The sequence below is a fragment of the Dromaius novaehollandiae genome, chromosome 4, assembly GCF_036370855.1.
Source record: "Dromaius novaehollandiae isolate bDroNov1 chromosome 4, bDroNov1.hap1, whole genome shotgun sequence".
NCBI classification, from domain to species: Eukaryota; Metazoa; Chordata; class Aves; order Casuariiformes; family Dromaiidae; genus Dromaius; species Dromaius novaehollandiae.
Window position 1 is genome coordinate 40,329,687 of NC_088101.1, and position 26,835 is coordinate 40,356,521.

Genomic DNA, 26,835 nt, shown 5'->3' on the forward strand with positions numbered 1-26,835 from the left:
GCTTGCTGAGGTGTTCTCCAAATGAAGGAGTTTTCTGGGGTTTGATTTAACCCAATCCAGTGAGATGCTGAACGTGTTCAGCTCCTAAGGAAGCTGATACCCTTCCATTGACTGTGAGGAATTAAAAGCAATGGCTTGGCGTTTTAGATTGGCAAACTGATTAGCTTCTCAGGTTTGAAATAAAGGCAGAAACACTAGAATTTAGGGGAGGAGAAGTCTTAATATAGTACTTGATTGCAGCATTTTTGTTAAACTGATATAAAATATCAAAAGCTGACTTCCTGTCATTTTTTCAACTTATTTTCTTCCTCTTCCCTCCCCCGTCAGTTGTTCTGCTGAAGGAAAGAAATGTTAACGCGTTGGCTCAAGGTGCCCATTGCTGGAAATCAAAGCTCTAGAGGTTAATGCTCCAGCCATAATATAACTGAGTTTTTTGGTGGTAGACATTTTGTTAATAAAGCTGTGAAACAGTGCATGTTTCAGATGGTTCTGCTTTATTTAATAGTAGAAGGTTGCAGCGTTCAGTACATTAGAAGAAACTGGCTCAAAGTGTATGCTGTGCATTGACTTCCACCGATCCCAGATGTTTTATAAGAACCTGCTAATTTGTGCAGTGAGCATTGTAACTACTAATCCTAGCAATGCAGTAGTTTTTGACTTTTTGCCAATTTGGACTTTCTGGTATAATATTTTTTTTCCCTCATATTGTGTATTTTTATTCTTTAACAATGTAATCTAATGGAGTAGAAATACTCAGTAGTACTTAGGGATGGGTCACAAATATGATGTGAGGGCGCTTCCCTTTATTAATAGCACTGAATCATGGGACCGTCTTTCTGCTTTGCACGCCACGACGGAGAGCGCTGCCTGGCATGCGACGGGCTAGCGAGCTGCCCGCTTCAAGAGCTGCAGCGCGGGGAATCTCCGCTCTCTCCGTCCCGTGTCCTGCCACCGCGGTGCTTCACTTGCTCTGGGTCAGCGTGTGGAAATGGTCTGGTGCTGTGGAGGATTTCCCCTTTCCTTCTCTGCCCGCGAAAGGGGATGTACTTGGAAGTGTAGCTGGAGTTTTGTGTGAGGAGCTGGAAAGAGAAAGCTTTTAATTTGAGAGAAGGTATATGTGATTGGTTTATTTAAGCATATAGATGAAAAGTAAGAATGCATAGTGCAATCAGTTAATAAAGCATGAATGAACAATTTAAGTAGTCTGTAATTTTTTTTTTAAACATTATAGTAATTTTATAAGGTTCTCCTAAGAAAAAAGTTCTGGATGTTTTTGTAGAAAATACACGTTCAGGGTAATTAAATAATGTTATGCTTCACTTTGGTAAGATGGCATAGAATCCAATAGGTTGCTGCACCAGAACAAAAAACTTCATCAAGCCACTCCAAAACGCTGAGAGAGACAGCAAAGACTAGATAATATATCCCAGGTGGGAGCAGGGAGAACCAAGAACCAAGGAATGATGTTCCATTGGGATGGAGAGGTGTTAGTTTGGAGCTGAAGCTACTTTTTTTGATATTACTGTTTTGTTAGTGACTTACCTTTTACTTTTCCTCCTTAAGATTTCGTGGTGGCCCCAGGGCTGGGGGAGCTGCAGCCTTGTTCCCGTGCGTGCCAGCCCCTGCCCAGGGAGCCCGCTGTGAGCGGAGCAGGATTGTGTAATCGCAGTTTCACTCCACAGCACCATGCCCGAAAGTACCTTTAGGAAAGGCGTCCCACATTGCTCTTTCTCATCATGTATTTCTCTTTTAAATTGTACTTTTGCAGGCAGATGATATGGCTTGTCAAAATGCTATTCAATGACATGAAAAATGAGGTATTCTTAGAAAGCCAGTCTGTGTAGTTTAAATTCTGATTAGCTTGCACATGCCTCAGAAATACCATATGGAGCTTCCTATGCTGGAGGAAAGAATGAGGTTTTTAATCTGGCAAACAATAGCAGCTGTAATTTTTCTCCTTATAAAACTTAATGCAGTGCTGAGAAAGCTGAGCTTGCTGTGTTAGTCTAGCAAATGCTCGATGAAGGAATTTTAAGGGATGTGTATGCGTAGGTTTTCAAGAGGGACACATTTTTTCCACTGTCTTACAGGTCTATAAAATAATTTGCTACTTTATCGATCTGTACCATATATTGCAGAGTTTGCTCTTCCACGTAAGTAATACTTGAAGCTGTCTGGTAAAGTACTGTATAAATAATGTGTACAATTTTGGATGCTGAATCCATTTTGGTTGTCTGTCCTCATGTATTGGCGTAAGGAATGGTATTTCATGTTCATGGTAAATTATTAGTTAATGCTTCAAGATTATCCTGATTTTTTTTTTTTAAAGGTTTGAGCTGAAATTCAAAAAACATGGGAAATGCAAAGTCTGGAGTGATGTTTACTACTTCTGTGTCAAACAGTTGTGCATGTATTTTGCTGCTTTATATGGCATTTGAACTTACTGACTCTTCTCTGGCTCCCTTTCAGGAGCAGGTGATAGCAGATGCATTGTCCAGACCAGAGGGAATAAATTAAAAGCAGAATTTGAGCTTTTTGGTCCTCGGGTCTGAATTTCCTTGTGTTTGCTTAGTTTCCTTTTTAGCTAATGTTCTTTTTTAACGTTTCTGGGGAAAAAAGGAGGGGAGGGGATTTTTGGTACTTACCAGATGCACTGCAAAGATTTCTTGTGGACCATTAAGATCTGCTGTGCAAAATCTGTGCCGTAGCTGCCTTACAGGCCTGTACTCTTTCATTATAAAAGGAAACTGAAAGGCTTGGATTAATGAAGCAACAGCAAAAGACAGCTACTGCAGGCAGATTATCACTGTTAATTATTAAGCAGGTCAAGCTTATCAGCTACCACAGAGCTCTTTAATGCATTTGGCTGGACTATTCTGATCTAACTTAAAATGGTTTCTGTGAAGATGGAAATTTTTGGCTGTAGCTGTAAATAGAAAAAGGAAATGGTTGGGTGCAATGATACTTAACGAGAATGTAACTTCCTATTGCTGCGAGCTTTGCAGCCCCGTTGTGTTTCCTGTTGCTAGCCTCCCCCGTTCTCTCGGGTCGGGAGCCAGAGCTGCCGTGCAGGGCCAATATTACATTGCCCTCGTGTACGAAAAGTGAAACGCTTGAAGCAGGGTTGCTGCTGAATTGACAAAAACTGGCCCTTAGCTATTCAGCCTAGGGAGACTTTGGAATAAAGTATGTGCCAGTAGAAAGCCTAAGGTTAGGTTCCTCCAGTTCTCCATGAGATGAGATTTTATTTTAAACAGTAAAAACAGCTTTGTAATTGATACAGTAAAAGGGCTAGATCTGTTTCAACTTGGACCTCTTTCTTCTGCGTTGCTAATTGTCCCTCCTTGATCTTCATTTTTAACTTTCAGCTTCTCCCCCCGCCCCGTCCCCACACTCTCTGTAGAAACAGGGAACAAGTCCACAGTTATCTGTAAGGGAATTACATTAAGGCAGGTACGAACGAATCTGTATGTGGTTTTTCGTGAATTGCTGCTGCTTCCTTGGTTGGGTTCCTAATTGTGTTAGTCCAGGACGATGTTTAAAAGCAGACCTCGCCGCTGAAATCTGTTGCCAGAATTTCACTGTTGCAAGGACAGAATTAAACACATTACTATCTAGCATGCAAAAATAAATGCACTGTCATTAGGCGCAAGGTATGTGGTCTGTATTTTAGCTTTCTTAGGAGCCTTTTATCCTACCTCTTTTGCAGGGATAGGCTATGAAGTTTGGTTACAGTCAGCAAAATACTTGGACAATTTTGGACAGGGAACGGCCATTTGAAACTCTGGGTATTTCAGTGCAAGATTTGCATTTGGAATGGTTTGCGCAGGATTTTCGCCTGGGAAAGCACTACGCTGACATTGTTGGAGCCTTTTCTCCATGTACAATACATGATTCATGTTTTAATAGCATCTGAAAAGACTGAGCAACAAATCTCCAGTTAGAAATGTTTCATTTTTCGAAGCGTAGAAACTCAGATTAGGAGCTTGGATAAATAGTCTGATTTTTTTCAGGGGCATGGAGTTTCATAGCTCCTGTTGAAACTACTTGAATTGTGCGTGGTCAGCATTCTTCAAAAAGAAGCTATTTATTTACATATATAAAGTAGGCCAGGGTGCTTTCGGGTTTGACTGTCTCACTATAGTTGTTAATTAAGTCAGATGGACCAAAGTTAACGTCTCAGAAATGATTTGTGATTTTAGAGTGCTTCAGCTTTTGAAGAGCAAACCTGAGTTATGCAGGCAGTTTAAGTTTGTGGAGGGCTTGGCAACTATAGGATAAATAATTTTTTTTTAAAAAAGTGAATTTGGCTGAAAAGTTTTGAGGTTTAAAAATTAAAAATAGCATGAAATGCTTTGTGTGCCTTTTGGGACTTGTGTTTTTATTTCATATGCTCACGGGCTAGAAGCCTTCTTTAAAAAGAAATGAAATACAAGATTTTCTCGTAATCCCAGAATTCCTGGTAGTTCAAGATAAAACATTAAGAATGCCAAGGCCTTGAAGAGAATCATAAGCATTTATTTTGTTAGGTGAGTGACACTTTTGATTTGTTTTGGTAAGAACTAAAAAAATAGTAAATGTGTGATGGTTTTAACAGTCATCTTCTGACTGACCTCTTGAAAGAGTTGAATTATAAAGAAGCTAAAGAAGATGAAACAAAGGCTTTATTTCAGAACAGTTATCATCCTCTTAGGTGCTTGGAGCTCTCTTTCTGAAATAATGCAAAATGAACAGGCAGTTATTTCATTATAAGAAGAAAAAAAGGAAAATGAAGATAGCTCTTCAGCTTGCCAGGACATTCAAGATTTACTGGCACTGATGGAGATGCTTCAGAGGAAAATGTTTGATGTGCATTTTGGACTAGTGGGTCCAGTATGTTCATCCAAAACAAATAACTTTGATGTTTCTCAGCCCAGCTAAAACAAGACTTTTTTTTTTGCGTGTGTCACCAAGAATTGCAGGTTCAGTTTAGGCCGCGTGGATGTCTAAGTACCTGATGTGCCTGCCCAGCTCACAGATGACATGCCAGAGTGACCTGCGCGGTGCCCACAGCTGTACCTAGCCTACACCTTCTTCTCCCAGAGCTGTGCTTGGGGTCCTTGGGGGTTCATAGCCTTTGATTTTTAAAAGTAACTGGGAAGCCTGGGTTAATGATGTAGTTCTGAAATGCTGTTCACGCTCTCTGTGAAGCACTGCTTTGCTTTTCTCACAATCTCTGCTCTTATTTTTTTGGTTTAAGCAGTCTGTCTGTCCAAGATGTCTAAAAAATACAAGCTCCCACTGGACTTTTTCTACAGAGCTTAGGTTGTTGCTTGAAGTTTGGGTGGCTAAAGGATTTCGAAAGAAGAGGCCTTGGGAAAAAAATTTCAAATGAGCTGAAGTTGTTGTAAACTCATTTCTTAGCTTAGTACAGATTTCAGTTATTTCAGAGGTTGAAGATGGATTTATGGGAGAGGGTAATTGCATTCTCTTGTTAAACATGCTTTGTTGTGCTGCTTCTGTTAAAATAGAAACCACACGCATGCATCTGGAGAAGAAAGCGTTTTCTTTTCACTATATTTGTTATACAGCTTCATGCCTAACCCCTTCTCTTTTGTGCTGGGTCTCTTCTTGATTCTTATTGTGATTTTTGTCGTGCTTGGCACTTAACTTGGCCATTTTTTCAAGGAGTCTGGATGTTTTTTTGATTGTTTTCTAGTGTGAGGGTAAAGAGGAAAACCTGACTTTTTTTTAAATCCAAGTCCTTATGTTTACATCCTATTGAGAAATTCAACTTTTTAAGAGTTACAATGTGAGAAACTGCAAGTTTGATTGTTAGAGGTTTGGAGCAGTTACAGTTCTGGCTTTATAATAAATAAAAAATAAAGCACTTCTGGCTTAGGTAACCATTCTGCAAAGTATTTGTATGAATGGTATTGCTGAATTTCATGGGAGAGGAAAACCAGGCAGACAGATGGGAGGTTACCCAGAAAGACAGTTTATGGCAGTGGAAAAACTGAGATGAGAACAGGCTGCTTAGGGTTATCAGAAGAGCTAAGCACGAGGGTCTTTGTGGAAGTGGAAAAGAACGATTGATTTTGAACATTCCTCTACCTCTCTTACCTCTTTCCCTCAGTGCCTTTTTTTAATGGACCCAAATTTCAGCCCACTGGGACTTGTGTAAGCAATGTTGGCTGTATCCTGTTTTGCCAACTTCAGAAGTAAAAAAAATTTAAAAAAATCCTAGACCTGTCTACCTCCTCCATGACTCTGGCTGTAAACTGTGGGATGTCTTTTCAGAAAGAGATTCTGTTTTGTTCGTTTCACTAATTTGTGTTGGTTTAGCTCCCCTTTCCTATTTGTGTGTATCTGAAGTGTGCACCATACATACCAGTGCACACGCATGTTGGCTTTTTGACGGGTACCACCATTTTGGCCTCTCCTGCTTTACGTCGGAGTCTCCCCAGTCTAGGATTTGGTCCCTGATGTGCAGAGCAGTTCAGAGGAAAGGAGGGAGACCACCCTTCTCCCAGAAGCAGCACCGTGCTTGTAGGAGGCACGCGAGTGAGTTCCTAGGGAAGAACTGCCAGTCCCCAAGCGTTCAAAAGCGATGAGTCAGTCCTCCCCCTCTTCCCTGAACAATGCAGGGCTAAAAATAGGGGAGACTCTTGCCGTCTAGGTTTTCAGTCTTTTAAAATTCACATGTCTGACCTTTTCCCAGCTAGACCTTTTTTTCTGTGAAAACAAAACAAACCCATGAAGGCTGAGGTGTTCCTGTGTCATCACCTGGGGCTTCCAGGAAAGACCACCGGCGGTGGTCGGCTCGGCAGCGCGGGGGCCACGGGGAGCCGCGGCAGCCGTGCTTCCCCGGGTGCAGCGGCACGCAGAGCGGCTCGCAGCGGGTAACTTGCCTGTGAGCTGTACGTGGTCGTCGCAGGTTAAACGTATCGGGATTTCTGATGGCTTTGCTGCCTCTAGGAGAAAAGTTTGCTGGTTGCAAAAATCGTAGTTAAAAATGCTTCTGTTTTTTATGGGGCTGTCTTGATGTTAGAGGCTAGGTGCTGTGTTCCCGAGCTCGGGAACGGGGTCCCTTCGGCCCGTAGGCAGTAGCAGTTGTCTCCGAAGCTGCAGCACTGCCAGGGGTGGGTCCCTCCTGGAGGGTCCTGCGGGTGAGAGGTGGGCTAAAACGAAAGGCCGGTTAAAATAGCTGCAGCAGAGCTTGCAGACTGAAAGCTTTAATTTCACATTTCCAATGAGCTTTATCACCTTTTTTAAAGCTACTCTCCTTTTTCCGGAAGCTGCAGTTTAAGCTGTGTGACTACTACTTGGTGTTTTTACTGCCTTCAGCGTATGGGAAGTCGAGAGAAGAGAGATACTAGATGACTTGACAACAGCTTTGCGTTAGGTCTGCAGAAGACTGGTTCAGCTGCTGCTGGGATCTGTTTCTATTTCTGTGTTAACTTCCCCTTAATTAACGTTTTTATTCATTTGTCAAAATAATTTCTTTGCATTAGCCGCAGTCAGAACTATTAAAAGTATTTGGGTTCAGTTGTTTCCGTATGTGTGAATTCTCCTCCTCTTAGTCGTCTTTTTGTTTATCAGACATGGTCTAGAGGAGTGAACCTAAAAGCCGTCAGTAAATGAGGTTTTTGAATTTCATTTCTCACTTTCAGTTTACGTATTAAAAATTATGCTTTCCTATATAATACAGCTGTGCTTTCTTATACCAAAACCTCATTCAGTGCATTTGTTAATATTCCTACCTCACATTGAACATATGAAGTGCCAAAATGCCAAACATAAATGTCAAATTTTGGGTTTTTTCACTGTATTGTTATACTCAAAAATAAAACATAATACCACCTAAGCAGAATCACACCAAAGGGACCTCTTGCTTGTCAAAGAATCCAGTCCCTTTTACCTGCTGCTTCCAAAAAACCCCCCCAACTGCAAAGAAAAAAAAAAAACAATAAAACCTCTGCTCCCCTGCCGCCCCCCCAAAAAACTTTCTTTTTCTTCATCTGCTGTCAGCAAAGGGTACAAGAAAGGCGGATGAAGAAAGGTCACCAAGTAGCAAGCATGCTTTTTCTCAGCTGCAGACGTCGCTGTATGAATCATCGGATAACCTGCACCCTGATCTCAGATAGTCGGTGTAAGTAAAGAAATAAGGCTATGAGGAGGATTCAAAGCAGCTAATGGAGAAAAAGGGATCCTGGGATAAACTTCCCTTCAGTCACCTGCCCTTCTGCTTAGATGCAGCAGTTTATTCTGCAGATTACCAGGCTTTTTGTATAGTCTGCAGGATAATTGACTTGGTTTTTCACTAAAAAAGAGAATATATTCAGAGAAAACAAGGTCTTTTGCTTGGATTTTTAGTGGAAATACCTTTTTTGTGCTTGTGGCCAGTTAAGTGTGAATAATACTGCTATGAAGAAAGTCCTGTTTCCCCCCCTCCCCAGACTTTGGGAAAAGGCTCTTGCTTTATTTGGAACAAAGGCTTGTTTGTAGTGTACATTACACACAAATATTAGTTCTGTGGGCTAAAGAAACATTCTGGTGCACAAATCGTACTCAGCGTTTACCTATTTTACTAATTGCATCGAGGAAGGGGTGCGGGAGCGTGCAGAGCGGCGCTGCCAGCACGTGCGTCCCGAGCCGCCGGTAGCCACGTCCCCTTCGGTCAGGCCCACAGCAGCGGGGCGCGAGGAGTTCTGCCCTGGAAGGGGAAACCTTGGGGAGCTCTGGAAGATCTCCGTGTGCCCGTAATAGCCTTTTCCCTACGAATGCACACCTCAGACTTCTTAGGGGATGGCTTATGATGGCTTAAGACTTTACAGCTCATGCGCCTTAAAAAGAAAGAAAGAAACAAACAAAAAACCGCCAAAGAAACCCAGACTGGTGTCCTAGGGTCACACATTTTTCTGTTTGCGTAGGTGAAGGGGGGTTCTTGCATTGCTCTGCTCTGGAGAGTTTCTCTTCCCCCTTCTTTTCCCCCCTTCTTAACCCACCTGCTCCTGTCCCCCTTTTTGTGTGCTCCACATCTGCCTTTCTCCATTGCAGGCGTCCCTGATGCTGGGAGCTGTGTGTTGTGTATTTGCCCCTCTCCGTGTGCCGGATGCTTTCTGGGAATCTGGACGATGAACCTCCTTGTGCAGGAGTTGTGCATCTCAGGGTTCATCCCCTCCTTCCCCAAAGAGGGTCCCCTCAGCTTTCCTTTGCCCTGGATGCCCTGTGGGACGGTGTCCATCTCCCTCCTCCTCCCGTCCCTTGCTTGCCTCCTCACCCTTTCAGCTGCTGCTTCTCTTTCTCTCTGGAGATGGATGATTCAGGGTGTCAGCAGGTGAAACTGTATAGGGAGGATGGGCTAGCTGGGAGGAATGGCAATTGAATTGTTGGGCTGGAGAGTGATAATGGGGCAAACTAGTTCTTTGATACAGAGACAATTGCAAACCTACTGAAGCTCTTTAGTATTCAAAGTAGTTGCCAGGAACGCCCTTCCGCTCTTCCATTTCTTTCTTCTGTTTCCCTCCAGTTCTGTTCGCTCATGCCTAAAATTGTTCTCTGAAATTTTAGAATTGAGCTGCAGTGTCACAAGTTACATTTCTGAAGCTGGTGTTCAACTAGTCAGTGTGCAAAACAGAGAAATGCAATTGAGTGTGGAGCCTGGCTTTGTTAAACCAAGTGCTTAATGTGGTGTTACCTAATTTGAAAAACGTATTGAAGAGCATAGAGTTGCTGGAAACCAAGCTTTTTGCGTTATGAAGAGGGCTGCTTTTCCATATTTGTTGTTTCGAGACTTACATTCTTAGGCTGATATTTGCATCTTTCCCAAGCATTCCCACGAAAGGTCCTGTGAACTTTTTTGGGCATGTGCTCTGCAGGCAGACGAGAAATTTTTGGCATAATCTGAGGTGACTCTGTAAGCGAGACGAGGTTCTGAAAAAACAGAAAATAAATTTTTTATTTAAAAAGTGACTTCCACTTTTAATTGTCTTTGAAATTTATTTCTACACTACACTTCTAATGTAGATGGGTCTGTCCCTATCTCCTTACAGTGGTGGGCTTTAAAATACAAGCTGGTTGTTTGGGTGCATTGGTCAGAATGGCCCTGCCCATTCCTGCTGTTCCAACCCGTTGTCTTCTCCTTTGGGGGAGAAAAATTGAAATGAGAAAAGTGGCAGATTTCCCTTTCCACTAGTCCTGCTGTTGAATAAACTCCCCTGGAATTAGGTTTTGGCACCGCTTCTGGGCTGCTGATAAGCGGTGCAGACGCCCTGGAGCTGGCCGCTGGGCCGGGCTGCGAGCACGGCGCCGCAGGAATGCGGCTGCTCTGCTTTTGGGGCCAGGCCGGGGCTCGGAGCAGTTTGGCAGCGTTTGCTGGGTGCAGAGTCAGAGGCGACCGTCTCGTAACCGCGGTGCCGGCGTCGGGGCTGCTGGGGAGCAGGGTGCGGGGATGCTCGGTAGCTCTGCGCGGGAGCAGCGCTCTTCCGTGAGAAGAGGAGGTGCTCTGCCCGCTGGGAGCTGAGCTGTTTCCTGCAGAGCCGACACGAGTTGGAGGCGAGATTGGGTCCAGTAGTGCTCCCGGCTTTCCTGAAAGAAATTGCCTCCATGTAATTCTGCAGGAGGCATCTCGGAGCCTGCAAAGTGCCTTAGCTGTGGCTTAGCTTGGGCTGTCCTGGCTCCAGGCTGCCTTCTCCAGAAGGAATGGGATGTTGGCACTGGGATCCCTGCTGCGAGGCTCGCAGGGCTTTTCCCGTTCTCTGAATAGTGCAAAGTCGACTGTGATTGTTGATCGAATGGCAATATAGTGCATTTTTAAGAACTAGTGCCACAGCAGGTCCTTGTCCTCCCTACATCAGTGAAATGGAGTCTCCTGCAGCTACAGCTGCATTTCCACCCAACATGTTGGGTACCTATTGCAGAAAGCGAGGGTTGAGAGGAGAAGTGCTGGTGCTGCCAGAAGTCCCCGTGGGAGAAATGAGCTTGGAGTGCTGCTGCCAAATAAAAGAACTGGCACAGAGGAGCACTCAGCTTCTTGCCCTGCTTAGCAAAGGTTTTTCAGGTGAGAAAATATATTTCAGCAGTGCCTGTTAGGGTAGTAGAAACTTGAGGAAAGCGGTGATGGGGTTCAAGGTGATACAGTAGTTCTTCAGCTGCTGCCTGAACTTTTATTCTGTATATTTTTTTTATTCTGTATGTGTGTATATAATAGAAGGATTTAAGAACCCTTAAGAAATGCGCCTTCCCCAAAATGTCTGGGCCTTTTACTACAGCAGTAATTTTGATTTAACTGTGTTTACAACAGTAATGCTCAGACTTTCTTGCTGGGTACCTCTCTGAGGATGGCTTTTTTAAGCGGCTCCCCAGACATGCTACCTGGATATATTCCATCCCTCCTGCTACAGTGGGAGGAGAGCTTACTTCCAAGTATGAGAAATGTTGTCATGGAAGTTGTGGGTTTTCATAATAACCATACTGATTTTTTTACTTATTGGTAATAAATTATGATGTCTCTATTGGTTTGGAATGTAACAGCAGAATTATGTAGGTACTTTAATATATAAAAGATGTGATGTTAGAGAACTGCATTTCTAAATTGGGGACCAATTAACTGCACTACCACATGTTATGCAAAGCAACTGGATAGCTAATGTGACCGCAATCCTTCCCTCCCTCCCCAGACTTACCCTTGCTAGGATGCTCATTAGCATCATCCAGTAAAGATGAAACCGGTTCTGGCTATGGAGCTCAGACTGCTGCTGGGGAGGATTTTGGCAGCAGAGTTAGCACAGGGTATGTGCTGCAATGAGCAAGTGCTGGGCTTGTATTTTCCTGCTATGGTGGTTTAGACTTGTGAAGAACAAGTTTTAACTGAGAAAGTGGTAAAGATATCCTGGGATTTCTGTCTACACTACAGGGCATCGACTCATGTTGAAATAAGCTAAAAATGTGCTACAAGTGATGGGAACTTTATTGCAGATTTTCCTAGGGCAAAGGAGAGAGGATGATGTGTATGTTCCCATATTATTTCTTACTCTTTTTTGCATATAAGAAATGAGTTGGCTTTTGTGTTAAACCGTAGTTAGGCAAGCACTGCTTTTGGTGTCAGCATTTGCACAAGCTGTCTTTATTCCCGCACCCGCGTGCCGCTCAGGTGTGCCAGGCCCACTGCTCGTGTGGGTGTCGGATGGGCTGGACTGGGGAGCCGATTCATACTGGCACAGCTCTTTTCCCCCAGAACCTTTTAAATTGTTTCCCCACTGTTGTTCACGGCACGGCCGCAGGAGCAACTGTGCCAGTATGACTGAGGGTGTATCAGCAAAGAAGGACGATCGTTCAAGCATTTCTAGCACGAAATACTCATCAAACTACACTTTATTAGCATGAGCTTTCCAGCATGTGCTGCTGTACAGAAAACATCTTAGAGGGTCAGTCGTTTGGCAGAAAGAGGAATGTATAAAAAGGCTTGGAAGTCAAGTGTGTTTGGAATATAAAGAGCAAAATAAAAAGATGAGCTACAAGTTGTGGCTGTGTATAGCATGACATCCACTAAATATTAATTGTGGCTTGCTTTCCCTTTTTTTCAGCTTCTCAACAAAGATGCCTCCAAACGGGAAGGCCTTACATTTTCACCCTTCAGTTCTGCATTTTGGAATGCAGTGAGTATCTTACGTTATTGGTCTTTCAATTAATAACGAAGTGGGGAGGAACAGCTATACTGGGCTGCATTTGGGTGAAGAGCGTTAGCTCACATCGTTCTGTCCTCTGACAAAACGAGAAATAGGACTTGCCACAGAGTTGTGCAGTACTTCGAAGTAAGGTGAAAATCAACTTTGTTCTGTAGAAAAGGAAAAGGGAATTGGGAGCCATAACAGCTTCTGGGTAGATACTGAACCGAACAGTCCTTTTAGCTGAATCTGCGTAGATGAAAAGTCGGTCCTCCGTGATGGCTGTCCATTTCTTGGTTAGTTGCTTTATAGATGAGAGGGAGCTTGTTACTTCCTTTAATTTCTTCTGAAAATAAAATCCCCCAAACCTCCAGACAGATATACTGGTAGAATACTTAAGATTTTTGAGATCTCCTCTAACAACACTTTTCAAATTATTTTTTAATGATAATCAGTCTTTGTTCCATCAATAACCAGAAAGGAAATGTGGACCCTTGTGAGTTAAAGGAATGTTCCCATGTATAAGAATGAACATATAATGAACGTATAAGCTGCCGTTTTTTAGGATCTATTAGCTAAAATGTAAGCCTTTGAGAATCATTGCTTTAACTGACCAAACAAGACTTTGCTTATCTGAACTTTTTTCATCAAGAAATTGTGCCTAGTAAGGTTTGTGTGTGGTTGTTTTATTTATTTATTTATCTTTTTCCTTTCTTCTTTTCATAAAGTCCTAGTGACCGAAGTGGGTTTTGGCTAGGTGCAACTCTTACATCCCTATGTTTCTTAATTGCCTTTATATGCTAAAGGGCAAATTTTGTGTGGTATGTTTCTAAAGAATAGTTGCAACTGGCAAATTGTTGCATATCAGCGTGTTTTAGTGTGATTTGTGTTTCTTGCTTTTTGTACATTGCCTGGGCTTATAAATAATTTCTCTTTTTTCCCCTCTAGATTACTGGGGCTACCCAGAGCTAAAATGCTGCATGCCTACAACCCTAGTAGAGATAGAGAAGTTGTAGTGAATTCAGTGTTTACAGCTACTAGACAGTTTCATGTGTCTCCTGTTCATAGCAGGGTGAGTGTTGATGTACTTTTGGAAACTATGCAATGGCCAAGTGCCAAACTTTCATGCTTGCTTTGGCCTAAAGTTTTCATTCTGTGTTCTCTCTTCTTGCTTTTTCTTAGGACCTCCAACTTTTTCTTCTTTCTGTTTTTGCTAGTGCTTTTTTGCTCACTTTTACTTAGACAGGTGAGGGAGAAGACATCCAAATTGTACAGTAAGAAATGTGTTTTACAGTAATTCAGAAAGAAAAGAATTCTTCAATGTTAAATTGGCTGTTTAAATCTTTCTCTTATATGCAGCATTATGCAGTCATTCACAGGCGTGTGGGTGTTTACAGCCTTGAATTTTCAGTCTTTTCAACGGTCTTGCATATTCCTCATAAAAAAAGTTACAGTAAAATGTTTTTATGCATTTTGTATTGCAGTTATGAACGATTGCTGTATTATCTAAGACCATTGTTTTAATTCTGATTTTTTATGAAGTATAACAATGAAATGCATGTTAAGAATGAGTCGCTGTCATCTCTGTTTGATGAAGCCCAGCCTTCACCCTCTGCTGATGTGCAAAGGGTTTTTTATATGCTTTTATCTGATTTGTATTTTTACCATGGCTAAATGGGTATTACTGTGCAGAAATAAACTTGATCATGTTTACTGGTTTAGACAGACCTATTTGGTTACTAATTGTTTTGCCCAAGTTTGTCTTTGACTCATTTGACTACATGTGACAGAGGTGATTGATTCACTTCGTTGTAGGCATCTATATGCAGAGAAGTGTTTTATTGGATGTAGGGGCTGTTGATGTTGTACAGTGAACTTTTTGTGTAAAAAGGAGTCTTGACTGACTAGGCCTAAGCTAGCCTAGAAACTCCAGATGTAATACAGCAATGCGCTGAGTGCTCTCAGTTCTTCTCTACATTGCGAGTTGAAAATTATGGGCAGGTGAAACTTTTCAGGACTGAGGGACTCGCTGACTACCGGTGTGATCTATAGATGCAGATATACATGTGGAAATGTCTGTTGAGCCATGCTACTGAATAATAGGCATCATGAATAACTGCACTGAACAGCAAGCTTCTGTGTGGTCTCCATAGGTGATTCCAGCGATGGGAAAAATTTCTTTCAGAGTGGTCTTTCTGCCAACAGAAGAAGGCAATATTGAAAGTTCATTATTTATAAATACCTCATCTCATGGAGTACTTTCATATCAGGTAACTTCTCTTAATTTGACTGAGTTTTGAATTTTACTTGTGTCTTAAAAAGTGATTCTCATACATTCTGAATTTAAGAACTTTGAACTTTGAACAAAATTTATTGCATTCCCAATACAAATCAGGTAAATGATTTTTTTGATCTCCTTAATCTCTTTATCCATCATATATGTATATGATTAAAGTTACTACTGTTAGTGCGCTTATTTGCAATAGTAAAAATAAGTGTATTTGTATGTGTGTACTTGCAAGATCGTGGTCTTGTCGTCACTAATAGTTGATTCCTTATCATACTGGAGCCTAGAATGTGCTGTGCTGGAATGTAGTTGTCATGGAAAACATTTAGGAAATTTTTTAGATTCTCTTCAGCCACTGTTCAGCAGGTTTAGGTCCTTAAAATACGAAAGTAGAAGAAATAGTTCATCCATTGAAGCCCTCTCTTGTCCAATTAACTGGGGAATATGAGGAAATTTTAAGGGTTTTTTGTTACTTATAAGGGGTATTATGTATTTTAAATTCTTTACCTTTATTAATTTAATTTGTTAAAGAAAAATTAAATTCATTCATTTAAAAACAGCGCCAGCTTTAATTCACCGTCCAGCTGTTCCATCCCCACACTTGCATACTGTGCTGGAAAATAAAGCTCTTTTAAAATAGATAGCATAGATCAATTCAGTCAAAATGCAGGTGTTAGAATGCAGGTATTGCTGTTGTCTGGCACTTGTTAGGGGTAAGCCCCAATTTGGTGGGAACCTTTCAGCAAAGATGAAGGAACAGTACATTATAGAGTGATAAACCTTTTTTCTTTTGTGTCTATCCTCTCTCTTTGCATTCGCTCCTGACACCTTGTTTTATTCCTCAGTCAGCTCAACCAGGGCCTTTTGTGACCAAGTTGCAGGGAAGCAGTTGTCAGTGTCACCAAAATATCAATTTGTCTCCTGTTGGACTGCCGCTAAAATCAGTAACGTACCTGTTTTCATGGACAGTTTCACCAGCCATCTATAATAGAGAAAGAAAACAACTGTCCGTGCTTTCAACTTACTTTAGGTTCACAGTGTCAAAACTGGGCATAACTTTAGTGGTTGATGCACAGTTACAGTGTTCTTGAGAGCACAAAAGCCTTGAAATGTTTTTGATGTTTCTAATGCATTTATGTGTCTAAGAGTATATATGCAAGATTCATCCAGATGGAGAGGAGGTACCATCATAGTAAAATGTATTTTGTAAATGTCTCCTTAAAAATAAACAAACAAACAAACAAAACATATTCCCTTTGTTCTGATTTTTCTATTCGTAGTCCACGATCTTCAATGAACATAGAATACATTGTATTCTCCTCTAATTATAAATGTGTTTTTTTTCCTATCTAAAAATAATTTAAGATTTCTTTGCATGCCAATAAGTGAAAACCCCAAGGGGTTTTCCTTTTGAAGGAAAAAAAAATCATTGGAGGTTCTCTAGCATCTTGTTGTCATAAACTGCTCTTGGTAGTTTGAATGTAGTTAAAAAAAAAAATTAAGGAAAATTCAGATTAAGGTTAAATTAAGGATTATTGCCAAATTCCAGATATATTTCTTATATCCAGATATTTATATTGTAATTACCTGAAGAATAGTAAGAGACTTTTGATATTTTCTGTTTTGAGATAACCTGATGCTCTGCTGATGAGCATTTTTCTTTTGTAATAGTGCCTGACATTAAAGTGCCATTTATGTGTATAATTTGTTTCCACCATGGAAATTCCTTTTTTTAAAGTATCTTAGTTTTAAAGGAATGCAATATAGCCAGTAGCCAGTCTGTTTCTTGGGGTTCTTATTAGCAAAACGGCTTTGTATGTTATTGTAATAAATAAAATACTAGATGTTGGTATAATGAATTTTTTATACCACAGGTTTTTGGAACGGGAACTTTGAAGTCTTCTCCAGAAGAATCTAGAGGGCAGCTAGCAAATGCCTATTTACTGCTTCCACACATTCAAAACATCCAGGCTTCGCAAACACTGGTACAGTATACATTTCAAATAGAAATAAAGCATTAATTTACTGAGACATAAAAGATTTTTGTTCTCAGGTTGCTGGGACGCAGAGAATGTTAACAAAACGTCCAGGTACCTGTAACTGCAGGAGTGAGGTTACAGGACACAGGACTATCGTGATGAGCTAGTGTTCTGGTTTTATGAGACAAAATCTTTGGCATTTAAACTATTCCCACTTGTTCCTGTTTGTGCTCCTGTGGTGTGCCATCCTCTCAGCTGTGCTGACAAAACTTTTTGTGAGGCCCTGCTGTGAAGATTGGAGTGCTGATCTGTTTTAAAAAACACAAACTCTGTGTTACAGGGTTTTTTGTTTTTGAGGTTTTTCTTTGTGTTGTTTTGTTTAGTTTCACCTCAGATCAATTCCCCATGCTTGTTCATGACAGGGCTGCACAAATGGTTTTCCACTTCATTAAAAGGTATGGCATGCTGTGCGGATGAGAACAAGACCTGGGAGTCGGGCTGGCGTATCCCCTTCTGCCAGCGTCAGTGTTGAAGATATCAGCTTCGCTTACCTCAGCTTCACTTAAGCAGGGAACTGTGAAGAATATTGCAAGATAGATTTACAAGGCATAATGATTTCAAATGAAAGAGAAACTTTAACAGCTTCTGTGATTTAGTTGCAATTATGGTTATTTTCATAGTCTTCCAGGCCATGCAGAATAATGTGTTAGCTTCCCTTTTGCTTTTCATGCGTAAGAAGTTTAATATTGTACATGGATTTTTTTTTTCTCCAAAAACATATTTGGAATATTTTAGCACACATGGAATTTAATCTTCTACTTAAATGTGACCTGCATTAGTTGCCTTCACGATGTCTTCTGTTTGTTCTGCCTCTGAAGAACGCTCTCCTCAGATCTTATTTTTCAGTCTCTGCTATCTGTTGTTTAGGTCAATCTTACCTTTCCCCAGGATAAGGCATGATTTCCTTGGCTTTCTTTTTTTCCCCTGAACCTCTCTTTCCTGCACACACCCAAGGGTGCTTATTGCTTGTGGGCACACACAGACAGAATCTTGTGAAGGAACCCAGAATTTTTAGATTTAGTAATGTGTTAATGATGGAGGTAGAACTGAGGGTTTTTCTGAGACGCTGTGAAATGTGTCTTTGTAGCTTCACTTGCAGCTTAATGGACTGTCTTCAGGCATTTTCTGAAGTTTGGAGGCAGACTCTGCTGCTTCTCCTTATTTCCATCTGAATTCCTGAGTAGAGAGGTTTTGGGGAGCGTTTGACATTTTCCTTTCTGTATAATGAGGAACATTTTCCTCTGCTCTATTTCTCTAGAGTACAAGCTTGAGGTCATGTTTGGCAGTACAGAGTGGTACCACCTGGCACCGATCTTGCCTCAGTACAGGAGTTGTGAGAGAGTGCTGGCTCAGTTCTCCTAGCTCTGGGTGTAATTATTGTGTGCCTGGTTATAATTGGGGAATTACTCTTCAGTTCACTGAACACTACAGAATTGGACAAAAATAAAGAAACAGTGGGACAGGTTCTGCAACTATCTGTTGAAGATGGTAGGCAAGATCCAAATACTGAAGAGAAGCTTATGGCTTGAGTTTGGGTCCCTTTTAGAATAACTTTGCTCTGAAGATAGCTGTCCTCTCCAGAAGCTGATCTTTTAATTTACCCTATTTACGGTCTAATCCAGATTCCATAAAAATTGGTGGGATTCTTCCCATTGATTCCAAAGGGGTAAGTGGAGGAATGGGACTTTATTCTCCCTCTGCATATTTACAATCATTAATAGTCACCCGTGTCTTGTCCAGTTTATATTTTAAGCTCAGAAGCTGTGGAAGGAAAAGGCCTATAAAGTTTTTGGGAGTGACTGCACACATGAAAACATATGGTTACATAAATATTGAACAAACAATGGAGATTTGTAGTAACAAAACAAAAAAAAAATTAAACCAAATACAGTCACACCCACTTAACTGTGCATTGGTTTCTTCCTGTTTATTTTTCACTAAAGTAAAACACTAGTGTAAGGTTAGGATAGCATAAGCTTTGTTTGCACAGCCCTTGTCTTCTTGGGATGGATGAGTTGTAATCTTGGACAATAGTCTCGTAGGCTAAAGATATCCTAGTGTCTAAAGTCTACTGAGACTGCTTGGAAGGCTGTGAGAAAGCTCAGTGGGTGCTGCATGCTCTCGCGCGCTCTCGCGTGCGCGCGCTCTCTCTCTTTCTCTGTTATCTCTTGTTTTAAAGATGTTTGCATTTAAGCTGATAGTACTGAGAGTGACATCCTTGGTCACTAAGGCCAGAAAGGTAACAACCTCATTTAATCTGAGCATGCGGGTAGTAAAATGGCTTCTCAGAACTGTTGGATGCCTTGTTACTCTTGCTCCTAACACTTTTTCTTACTCCTCTGATGGCTGGAAACGACCTCTGATTTCTAGTGTGGACTTCCTTGTGGCCAGCTTATATTTGTTTGCTGTGATACACATTCAGTTTAAATAACTCTTCCTGCTTCTGATACTTACACCCAGCCAGTATTTGTAGGTGGCATTGCATCTTTCAGCTTTCACTTTGCCAAGTCAAACAGTCTGTGCACTATAGTACCTTCATATGATGGACTCTCCATTTTTTAACCAACTTGACAGCCCTTTTCTGCAGTTCTTCCAATCTATAACAATTTCTTTTGAAGGTGAGTGTCCAGAATTGTACCTAGGGCTATAGATGAAATTTTGCATCTACAGTAGTATTTTCATTGAAAATACGATACATCATGGATTCGTTCCTGTGATTTTTGGGGAAAGTGAACTTTCGTGCTGCACTGAGTTTGTGGGTTGTAGTTGTCCTTTAATCAGCAAAGATGGCCAGAGCTTTCTTTTCTTGCATCATTCCCCCAGGTTTTTTTAGCAGAAAGTCTTGTGATTAGTTAAGAAAAAGAAAAGGAAAATGTTGCCTTTACAACTGTAGAATTTCACCTTTTATCTGTTACTCTGTTCTTCAGAGTTTTAGCTTCTGAAGGATTTGGAACGGGTGTGCTCTGGCTATGGTCCTGTATCCCCAAATTCTTGGGATCTGGGCTCGCTAGTTGTAAAGACAGAAGAGGTGTATCCAACCTCATCAATTCATAGTATGTCCACATGGCCGTTCAGCAGAAGGTAGTTACCACTAAGCTGTAGCAGATGGTGGAGCCCATTTAGGTCATCTTTGTTTATCCAGCTTCTGGCTATAGTCTTTGCTCCGGTTGCCTGGTTTTTGGCATTGTTTTGTATTTGTATGGCACTTACAGGGCAGCTACATCAATGCCTCATTGTCTTCCAAGTGTCGTACAAACATACGGGAAACGTCTATGGAGGAGTGAGCTGCAAGGGGGGATGTCTTATCATAGGAGACACAGACATCATTTTTCAGACTTCCCAGATGAGTTCGGAGTTTATGAACCAACAACATGGGCAGTATTGCAAGGACTGGCAGGAACCCAAGACTCCCACAGTTAGGTTTTGTGCAGGTGAACAGAGGATCAGAGCTCTGTGTGCTAAGTGTGTGGTTTGGGTGTGGAGAAGGACTGTAATAACAGTGGAGTTTCCCTGGTGTGCCGTCGTGATAACTGCCTGCAAAAAACTGATGAAGCTCTGCTGAATCATTGTTACAGGAATAACTTGTTAACACCGTTTCAGTTATAACAGAGTGGAAATAGCACTTTAGGGCCAGGGATTGTACTGGAAGGAAACTTTGAAGTACCTTCCTTCAGGTGGAAAGGGAAGCTTCTTCAATGTTTCGTTCTTTTTGAATTTTCTTTTTGAATTACAGTATAGGCAGACTCCAGGAACTGGTTTGTACTCTACAGTCCTGATAATGCAAGAGTGTCTCTGTGAAAATCTTGAGAGTTGTGTCTGGTTGACAGGGTATCTAGGACAGAATAAAGCATTCTCTCCCTAAAAGCTGTCTCAGTTCTGCAGGCCTTTGGGGCTGTTGAGCTGGCCTGTGCCAGCAGGCAAGTTATGCTCTGTTTGAATGGATGAAGTATTTCATAGGTAGTTGCCTACTACCTAACTGCCTACTCTTGTCTCAACTTCTCTCGGAGAGTGGAGCTCCTTGCACATCGATCAGACAGTTCAATTTTTTTTATGCCTTCTTTTAGGGGGCCTCTGTCTCTATCTGGTAGAAGCCACACAAATCAAGTTCTTACCAGTCTTGATAAGTATTTGTATTTCAATATAGAAAAAATCGGGGTTTTCTATTCAAGTCATATAGGGATTGTGGGTGCTCTGTGTATGTGTGTACATATGCATTTATGTATATATGCATATGCGTATAAGATAAAATATATGTACCGCATAACTTTCTGGTGACTGTAGGAGTGGCAGTTGTATTGTTAAGCAGTGCTTTCTCACTTTTCCCTTATATTGTGCCTCTCCTCTTTCAACTCACCTCTGATGCAAACATACTCTGAATAATTCAACACTCTTCTCTAATTCATACACAGTAATATTTACAGTGTAGATGGAATGCTTTCATCACTGAGAAATGTAGACGTGGTCGTCATGGGTTTGTTTTCTTGGAAACTCTGCTTTGGATATTGTTTGCTTCTAAGATTCTTTATCTTCTTATCTTCTTCTCTTTATAGTTATACCATGCTACCAATGTTTTAAGACAGTAGGCATGACAATTATGCATCTATTGTCTGCCTTAGATAAATGCAAACCCTTTTCCTTTTCTGAAGGTATCTTTACAGAGAAGAAAAAAAGATTCCCAATAGAAAGCAGATTAACACCCAATAAATACAATAATACATGTAATAAATACAGCCAAATAAGATTTTTTCCCTCTCTCTCTGTGTTTTCTTAGCAGCTTCACTCTTTAAGACAACAGAACGGTTTCTCATGTACACATGCACCAGGTCAAGAAAAGGAGTTCAAACAAAGTTCGGAAAAACATGATTTAGCTGAATTTTTATGGGGGTGAATTTCTTAAACTAATTTAAACTACTATAACATTGAATGAAGGCTAACAACTTCTTATTGATGACAGGGAAAACCATAGAATTCTCCCAAGGAACACTGGCAAAGGAAGTTTATCTGACCAAATAAGTAACCCAAAAAGTTGCTCTTTATAAAATTCTAGTGCCTTGTTAAATTCCATTATCAGTCATGGCTGCAGAGAGTTAATAAATGATGCATGTTTTGGGGCCAGATGTTTTTTCTGCTTTCAAAATGTGATGAGGACAATAGAGTTTGCAAAAAGAAATGAGCTGTTTGGGGCTCACATCATCCCCCCCGCCCCGACATCTGTGCTGGAGAAAGAAATGCATGTTTTAAAGTTGCCATTAATAATCTTTGCAGGGGTTAGATCGCCCTCTTGTGTGAATCCTCAGTCCTTCTGGTGTGAAATCCTGTTGAATTAAGACTGGAGAACAAATCTTGGCTCTCCTTTAGCTGTACTATTACAAAACTGTGCCCCATGGTATAAATGATATGTCATGCATATGGTAAATCTTATGCATTCTCAAATGTACCGTCTCCCTTTACGAAAAAGAGAAGGCAGCCAGCACTTTGTACAAAAATTTCTGACAACAAATGGAGATACAGAGTAGGTTGTTGGATATTTTTAAACCCTTTCTTCACCATTTTGCTTTTCAGCATCAAATTCTTTAAATTCCTAAAGCAATGTGCAGTAAGTCGTATTGACAACTTCAGAAGCTTGCTTCTGCAGATGCCCCATTCAGATTTAGTTAGGTATCAAAAGAGAAACTAAATGGGGTTCCATATCAGTCCCCAAATCACCGTGTAGTTTAGGTATAGTTAAGGTACAGATAAAGAGAGTCACAGAGCTCTCATTACAAAAGTTTTTATTTAGAATCAAGACCCACTGGCTGAGCTGTTTGTAGAATTAACTTGGTGTTCCAGATTTCCAAATAGCTGTCACCAGCTACGCTTGGCTTTGTCACTGCTGTTGCCTCATTAGATTTATGAATGTTTTACAAGCTGGCACAGTCAATACTTTTTTTTTCCTTTTCCCTTTCCAATCAATAAAAAGGTGAAACAAGTATTTTTGTCTGTCCATTTTGGCATGAAGCCTGCGTATCAGCCAGCGTCCAAAAAATATTACTACAATCTTGGCTTAGCAACTGTATTTCAGAATACAATCAGCAAAGAAAATATACAGAAAACAAGGAAGAAAGCTTTTATATTATACAAAAAAGGCTCTGTTGGATACAGTTTATTGAAGCATGAAAATTTATAAGGGTTGCTCATCTTGATGCTGTACAAATATTTAATAATCATGTATAATAATAGCTTCATAAGTAAATAGTTAATGGTGGAGTTTCTTTCTGAGAATTGGAGACTGATTGCTGAGCTACCAGATAGAGTAATTGTATTTATTTTTTAAAATGTTCTTACATTGTTGTAGCATGCATATATGGAGACAGTCTTACTGTCTTTATAAATTGCGATGTGTGCGTCAGATTTATATAACATCTGTTGAAGCAATCTGCTTGACATTTTTTTCACTTTTTCTCTAATAGGCAGAAACTACGAATGCCAGTCTCTTACGTGTTCGTCTTGAATGCAGTTTACCTAACAATGCATATCAGCAAGTTAAGGTATGTTTTATTATCATATTATAGCTATTTAAGATATTTTATTTTAATCTAAATTTAAATTTTAGCAGTAACGCAGTTAAAACTGTCTCCCTTTAAAGGGGAGCTGTGCTACGATATCACACTATCACTATTTGGAGAAGAGGAAAAAAATATCCCTTCCCTACCCTTCTGAAAAACAGGCTTTAAGCGTTTTAATACGTGTTATATTACTTCTGTAGAGTATAAAAGTGATTATATTCGTGTAATTTCTGTTCTCCAGAAATGTTTTCATAGGTTTTTGGTAGTTCATACTAACAAAAGAGCAATCGTAGGAGAGTCTGCAGCCTAGACTGCCTAGGCCGCGTTTTCAGGCCGCTTTGGATTGGGACTTTGCTGTGCAAGAGAACTGAGGCTCTCCTCAGCAAATTCTCTTGCTGAAAAGCTCTCCTCCAAAGCTTTGGGCATTTAGGATGCTAGATCTCCTACCACCAGGTAGTGCCATCAGAAGGGCATTAAATATGTTTACATAGCAAATAAGTATTGGTTCCCAGTGCTGCTGACATTTGATCAGGTGTTTTGTTGGATCAGATGTGTAGGCCCTGAGCTGTGCTCTGCAGTGCTGTTCTTTTATCAAATATGATTGGGCCAAGACTCTAGCTATTTTTCTGTATGCTGTACACTGCAGCGGTGCTGTGCTCTGTTTTATTGCCATGTTTGATTCTTGCGTTGCCTAGTAAATAAGCCTAGGCTTGAGATGCACCGGAAGGTTTAAGATTGCACGTAATACAGCTGCCTGCTCTTTGATATGAGCTTCCTAAAAGCATATTATCCATATGCTTGTGTTGCTGCAGCGGCTTCCTCTGTGCTTCTAGTTGTTCTTTCAAGTACTGACGTATGATTTGGTGCTTTGATGCTATGTGAGTTAGCTGGCATCCAGTTCTTTGAGACACTTCCCCTCTCCTATTATACTCATTGCGGCATGTAAGATTAAGTGAAGGTGTTTTGCTGCCAGTTCGTTAGAGCACTTGACGTGCCATGTTTGGAAGTTCTCTCTTCCTCCTCCTCCTGAGCAAATTACTCCTCTTAGTAGGCCATCAGAGCCTGCGTTTAATGACCTTCATGATGTGATGCAGGACAGATATATGTTACTCACTGTTGAATGTCTACTTTTGTTTTGCTCGTTGGTTTTAATTTTTTGCAAAGTGGTGTCTGTGTCTTTGTAGTTGCTAAGACCTATCTGTCTTAACAGCAGTCACTACTCAGAATAGGAAATAAGACCCTATTTGTATTTATCTGAAGTATTCTAGCCAGACGACAGTGTTTTCTATTAAGAATTGTACATGTATGTTTGTTTTTTTAAAATTACTTCAGTGAGAAATGGAGACAAAAAACACAGGATTTGGAAAAAATAACTATAAACAGACCAGTGAACATGAACTGTCTTCCTACCATTAAGACACATGCATCAGTCTGTTTATGGCACATTTTATTGAAGGCAGAGGATTTAACAAAGGAAACTGTTTTGCAGTCCCTGAGGTGAGACTGACTGAGGCAGTTTATCAATTTGCATTCTTTCAAGGTTCAGTGTCCTTTTTAGTTGTTTTTCGTCTTTGTTTTTGCTGTGCTGTCTTTACCTGCACTGTCTTTGATTTCTGCTGAGAATTTTAGCAGAGGTCTTAACTACTCCTGTTTATCAGCACGTCTGTGCTGAGCACCTTGTCTGTTAGATACTACCCTTGAGTAGCTTCTCAAGATACCTTACTGTGATGAAATTTTCCATTTTCCCCCCTACACACACACTGTATCCCCTTGTTTCACTCCAGAGCTGCTGTTTTATGTCCGATGATCCAATGCTGCTAGAAATGAGCTTAATGGTAAGAATGGAAAATGCCCAACGAGATTTTGTGGAGCACAGACAATACTTATTGGAGAATCTTTTTGTAGTTTATGTAGCAATGGAGAAAACGAAGACCTCGGGTAAGTCCTAAATATGACTGTTAATTGTAATAGAAATTGGTTTGATCCATACTTCATAATCTGATGTTCTAAATGGAATCAACTTCACTGGCTAGTTCTACATTTTGCAAGTGAAGGAAAAAATCAGTTTAGCTGAACGCAGCTTGTCAGCCACATTTATTTAAGACAGAGTTAGTGTAGAGCATTCATCTTTCTAAAGGCATCAGTTTGTGCAGTTGTAAACTGCATCCGTTTTGTTGTTCTTCTCCCCGTGCTTATACATCTGCATAAATAGTATGAAAAGATGTCATGGTCCTTTGATTTCTACAGCTGTATTTCCAGTTTCCCATCAATTTAATTAACCATAATAGGACTAAGAAGGCAGAATAGTTTGTATAGTGCTGGCAATAGTGGCCATTGTGGAAAAGGGAAAGTAAGGTAATACAGAGGATGTGTGCATCATTTGTTCTTGTAAGCTAGAATTCCACAGGCAAAATAATCAACTCCTTACAGTTTCTTTATGGTATATTTATTGGGTGAAAAAATCCTCCAAATCCAAGGGATTTTAAATTATTTATAGAGCCTTGCAGTCTGTTTGGATTGCTTTTTTTTTTTTTTTTTTTTTTTTTTTCCCTCCAAAGACTGTAGAAACATTTCTGCTAGTTGTACTTTCTAAAGGAAGAAGAAGAAAGGACTGCTTAAGCATCTAGGTTAAAATAATTATTTCTAACAATGCAGGCTTTGCACGAGTAAAAAGAACACAATCCTTTTGTCCTTTGAGAACTTCAGTTCAAGATCTGCTCACAAAACTGTATTATGCTGTTCCCCCAGTGCCTGTTCTGTGACGTGATATTTACATGTGCCTGAAACTGAAATACTCACTGTAAACCTAGTTTCCCTTGCCTGTGAGTTGCCAATAATTTGTTGTGTTAAATTGTGGAAGTATGTTTATGCTGATGCTGGTAGAGAATTGTTCGCATCTGTTGTGTCAAGGGTGTTGGCTGTAACACTTCTAATGGTTGAAGTACTAGTAGATTTTTAAAGCTGTTCTCTGTTAAATATAATGCAAATAATAAATCCTGGCCGGATCAAAGCTTGGTCGTGTAACCCCTCTTGACTTGCTGTCAGTAGGAAGTTCCGCGTCTTGCTCTGTCAGTACTGGTGGTAACTTTACCATATCAAGCCATGATATTTGCCTGCTTGCCTTCCATTTGTATAATTAAATAGGAGAGAGATGTGGTGTTGAAAGGAAAGCTATAACTAAGTGGAATAGCGTTAGTCTCTGTGGGCAATGCCTGTGCTCGGTGCCTTAGAGTGGGGCTGCCGGAAGGCAGGGAACTAGCCCGTCGGAAACGTTGAAGGTGAGTGTGTGCTTTGAATCTCACGTCTCTGGCGAGGTG

General features: G+C 40.7%; 1 protein-coding gene and 1 long non-coding RNA gene across 10 annotated transcripts in view; one reads left to right on the top strand and one right to left on the bottom strand.

The window, feature by feature from the left end:
- Positions 1–26,835, top strand: part of TMEM131L (transmembrane 131 like) — an 82,976-nt gene that overhangs the window by 23,166 nt on the left and 32,975 nt on the right. For all 8 annotated transcript variants that reach the window (XM_064510848.1, XM_064510851.1, XM_064510849.1 and 5 more), the window contains 6 exons: positions 12,567–12,638; positions 13,596–13,719; positions 14,801–14,917; positions 16,809–16,919; positions 23,423–23,500; positions 25,303–25,456. In XM_064510848.1, coding sequence (XP_064366918.1) covers positions 12,567–12,638; positions 13,596–13,719; positions 14,801–14,917; positions 16,809–16,919; positions 23,423–23,500; positions 25,303–25,456 — 656 coding nt within the window. The remainder of the gene's footprint in view (positions 1–12,566; positions 12,639–13,595; positions 13,720–14,800; positions 14,918–16,808; positions 16,920–23,422; positions 23,501–25,302; positions 25,457–26,835) is intronic.
- LOC135328214 (uncharacterized) lies at positions 474–2,737 on the bottom strand. 2 transcript variants are annotated; one of them, XR_010388982.1, is made up of 3 exons: positions 2,646–2,737; positions 1,543–1,793; positions 474–1,079 (listed from the first exon to the last, which is right to left on the bottom strand). It is a non-coding gene; the product is annotated as an uncharacterized LOC135328214 (long non-coding RNA). The 2 variants fall into 2 exon arrangements; XR_010388981.1 differs by having other exon boundaries at positions 1,543–1,900.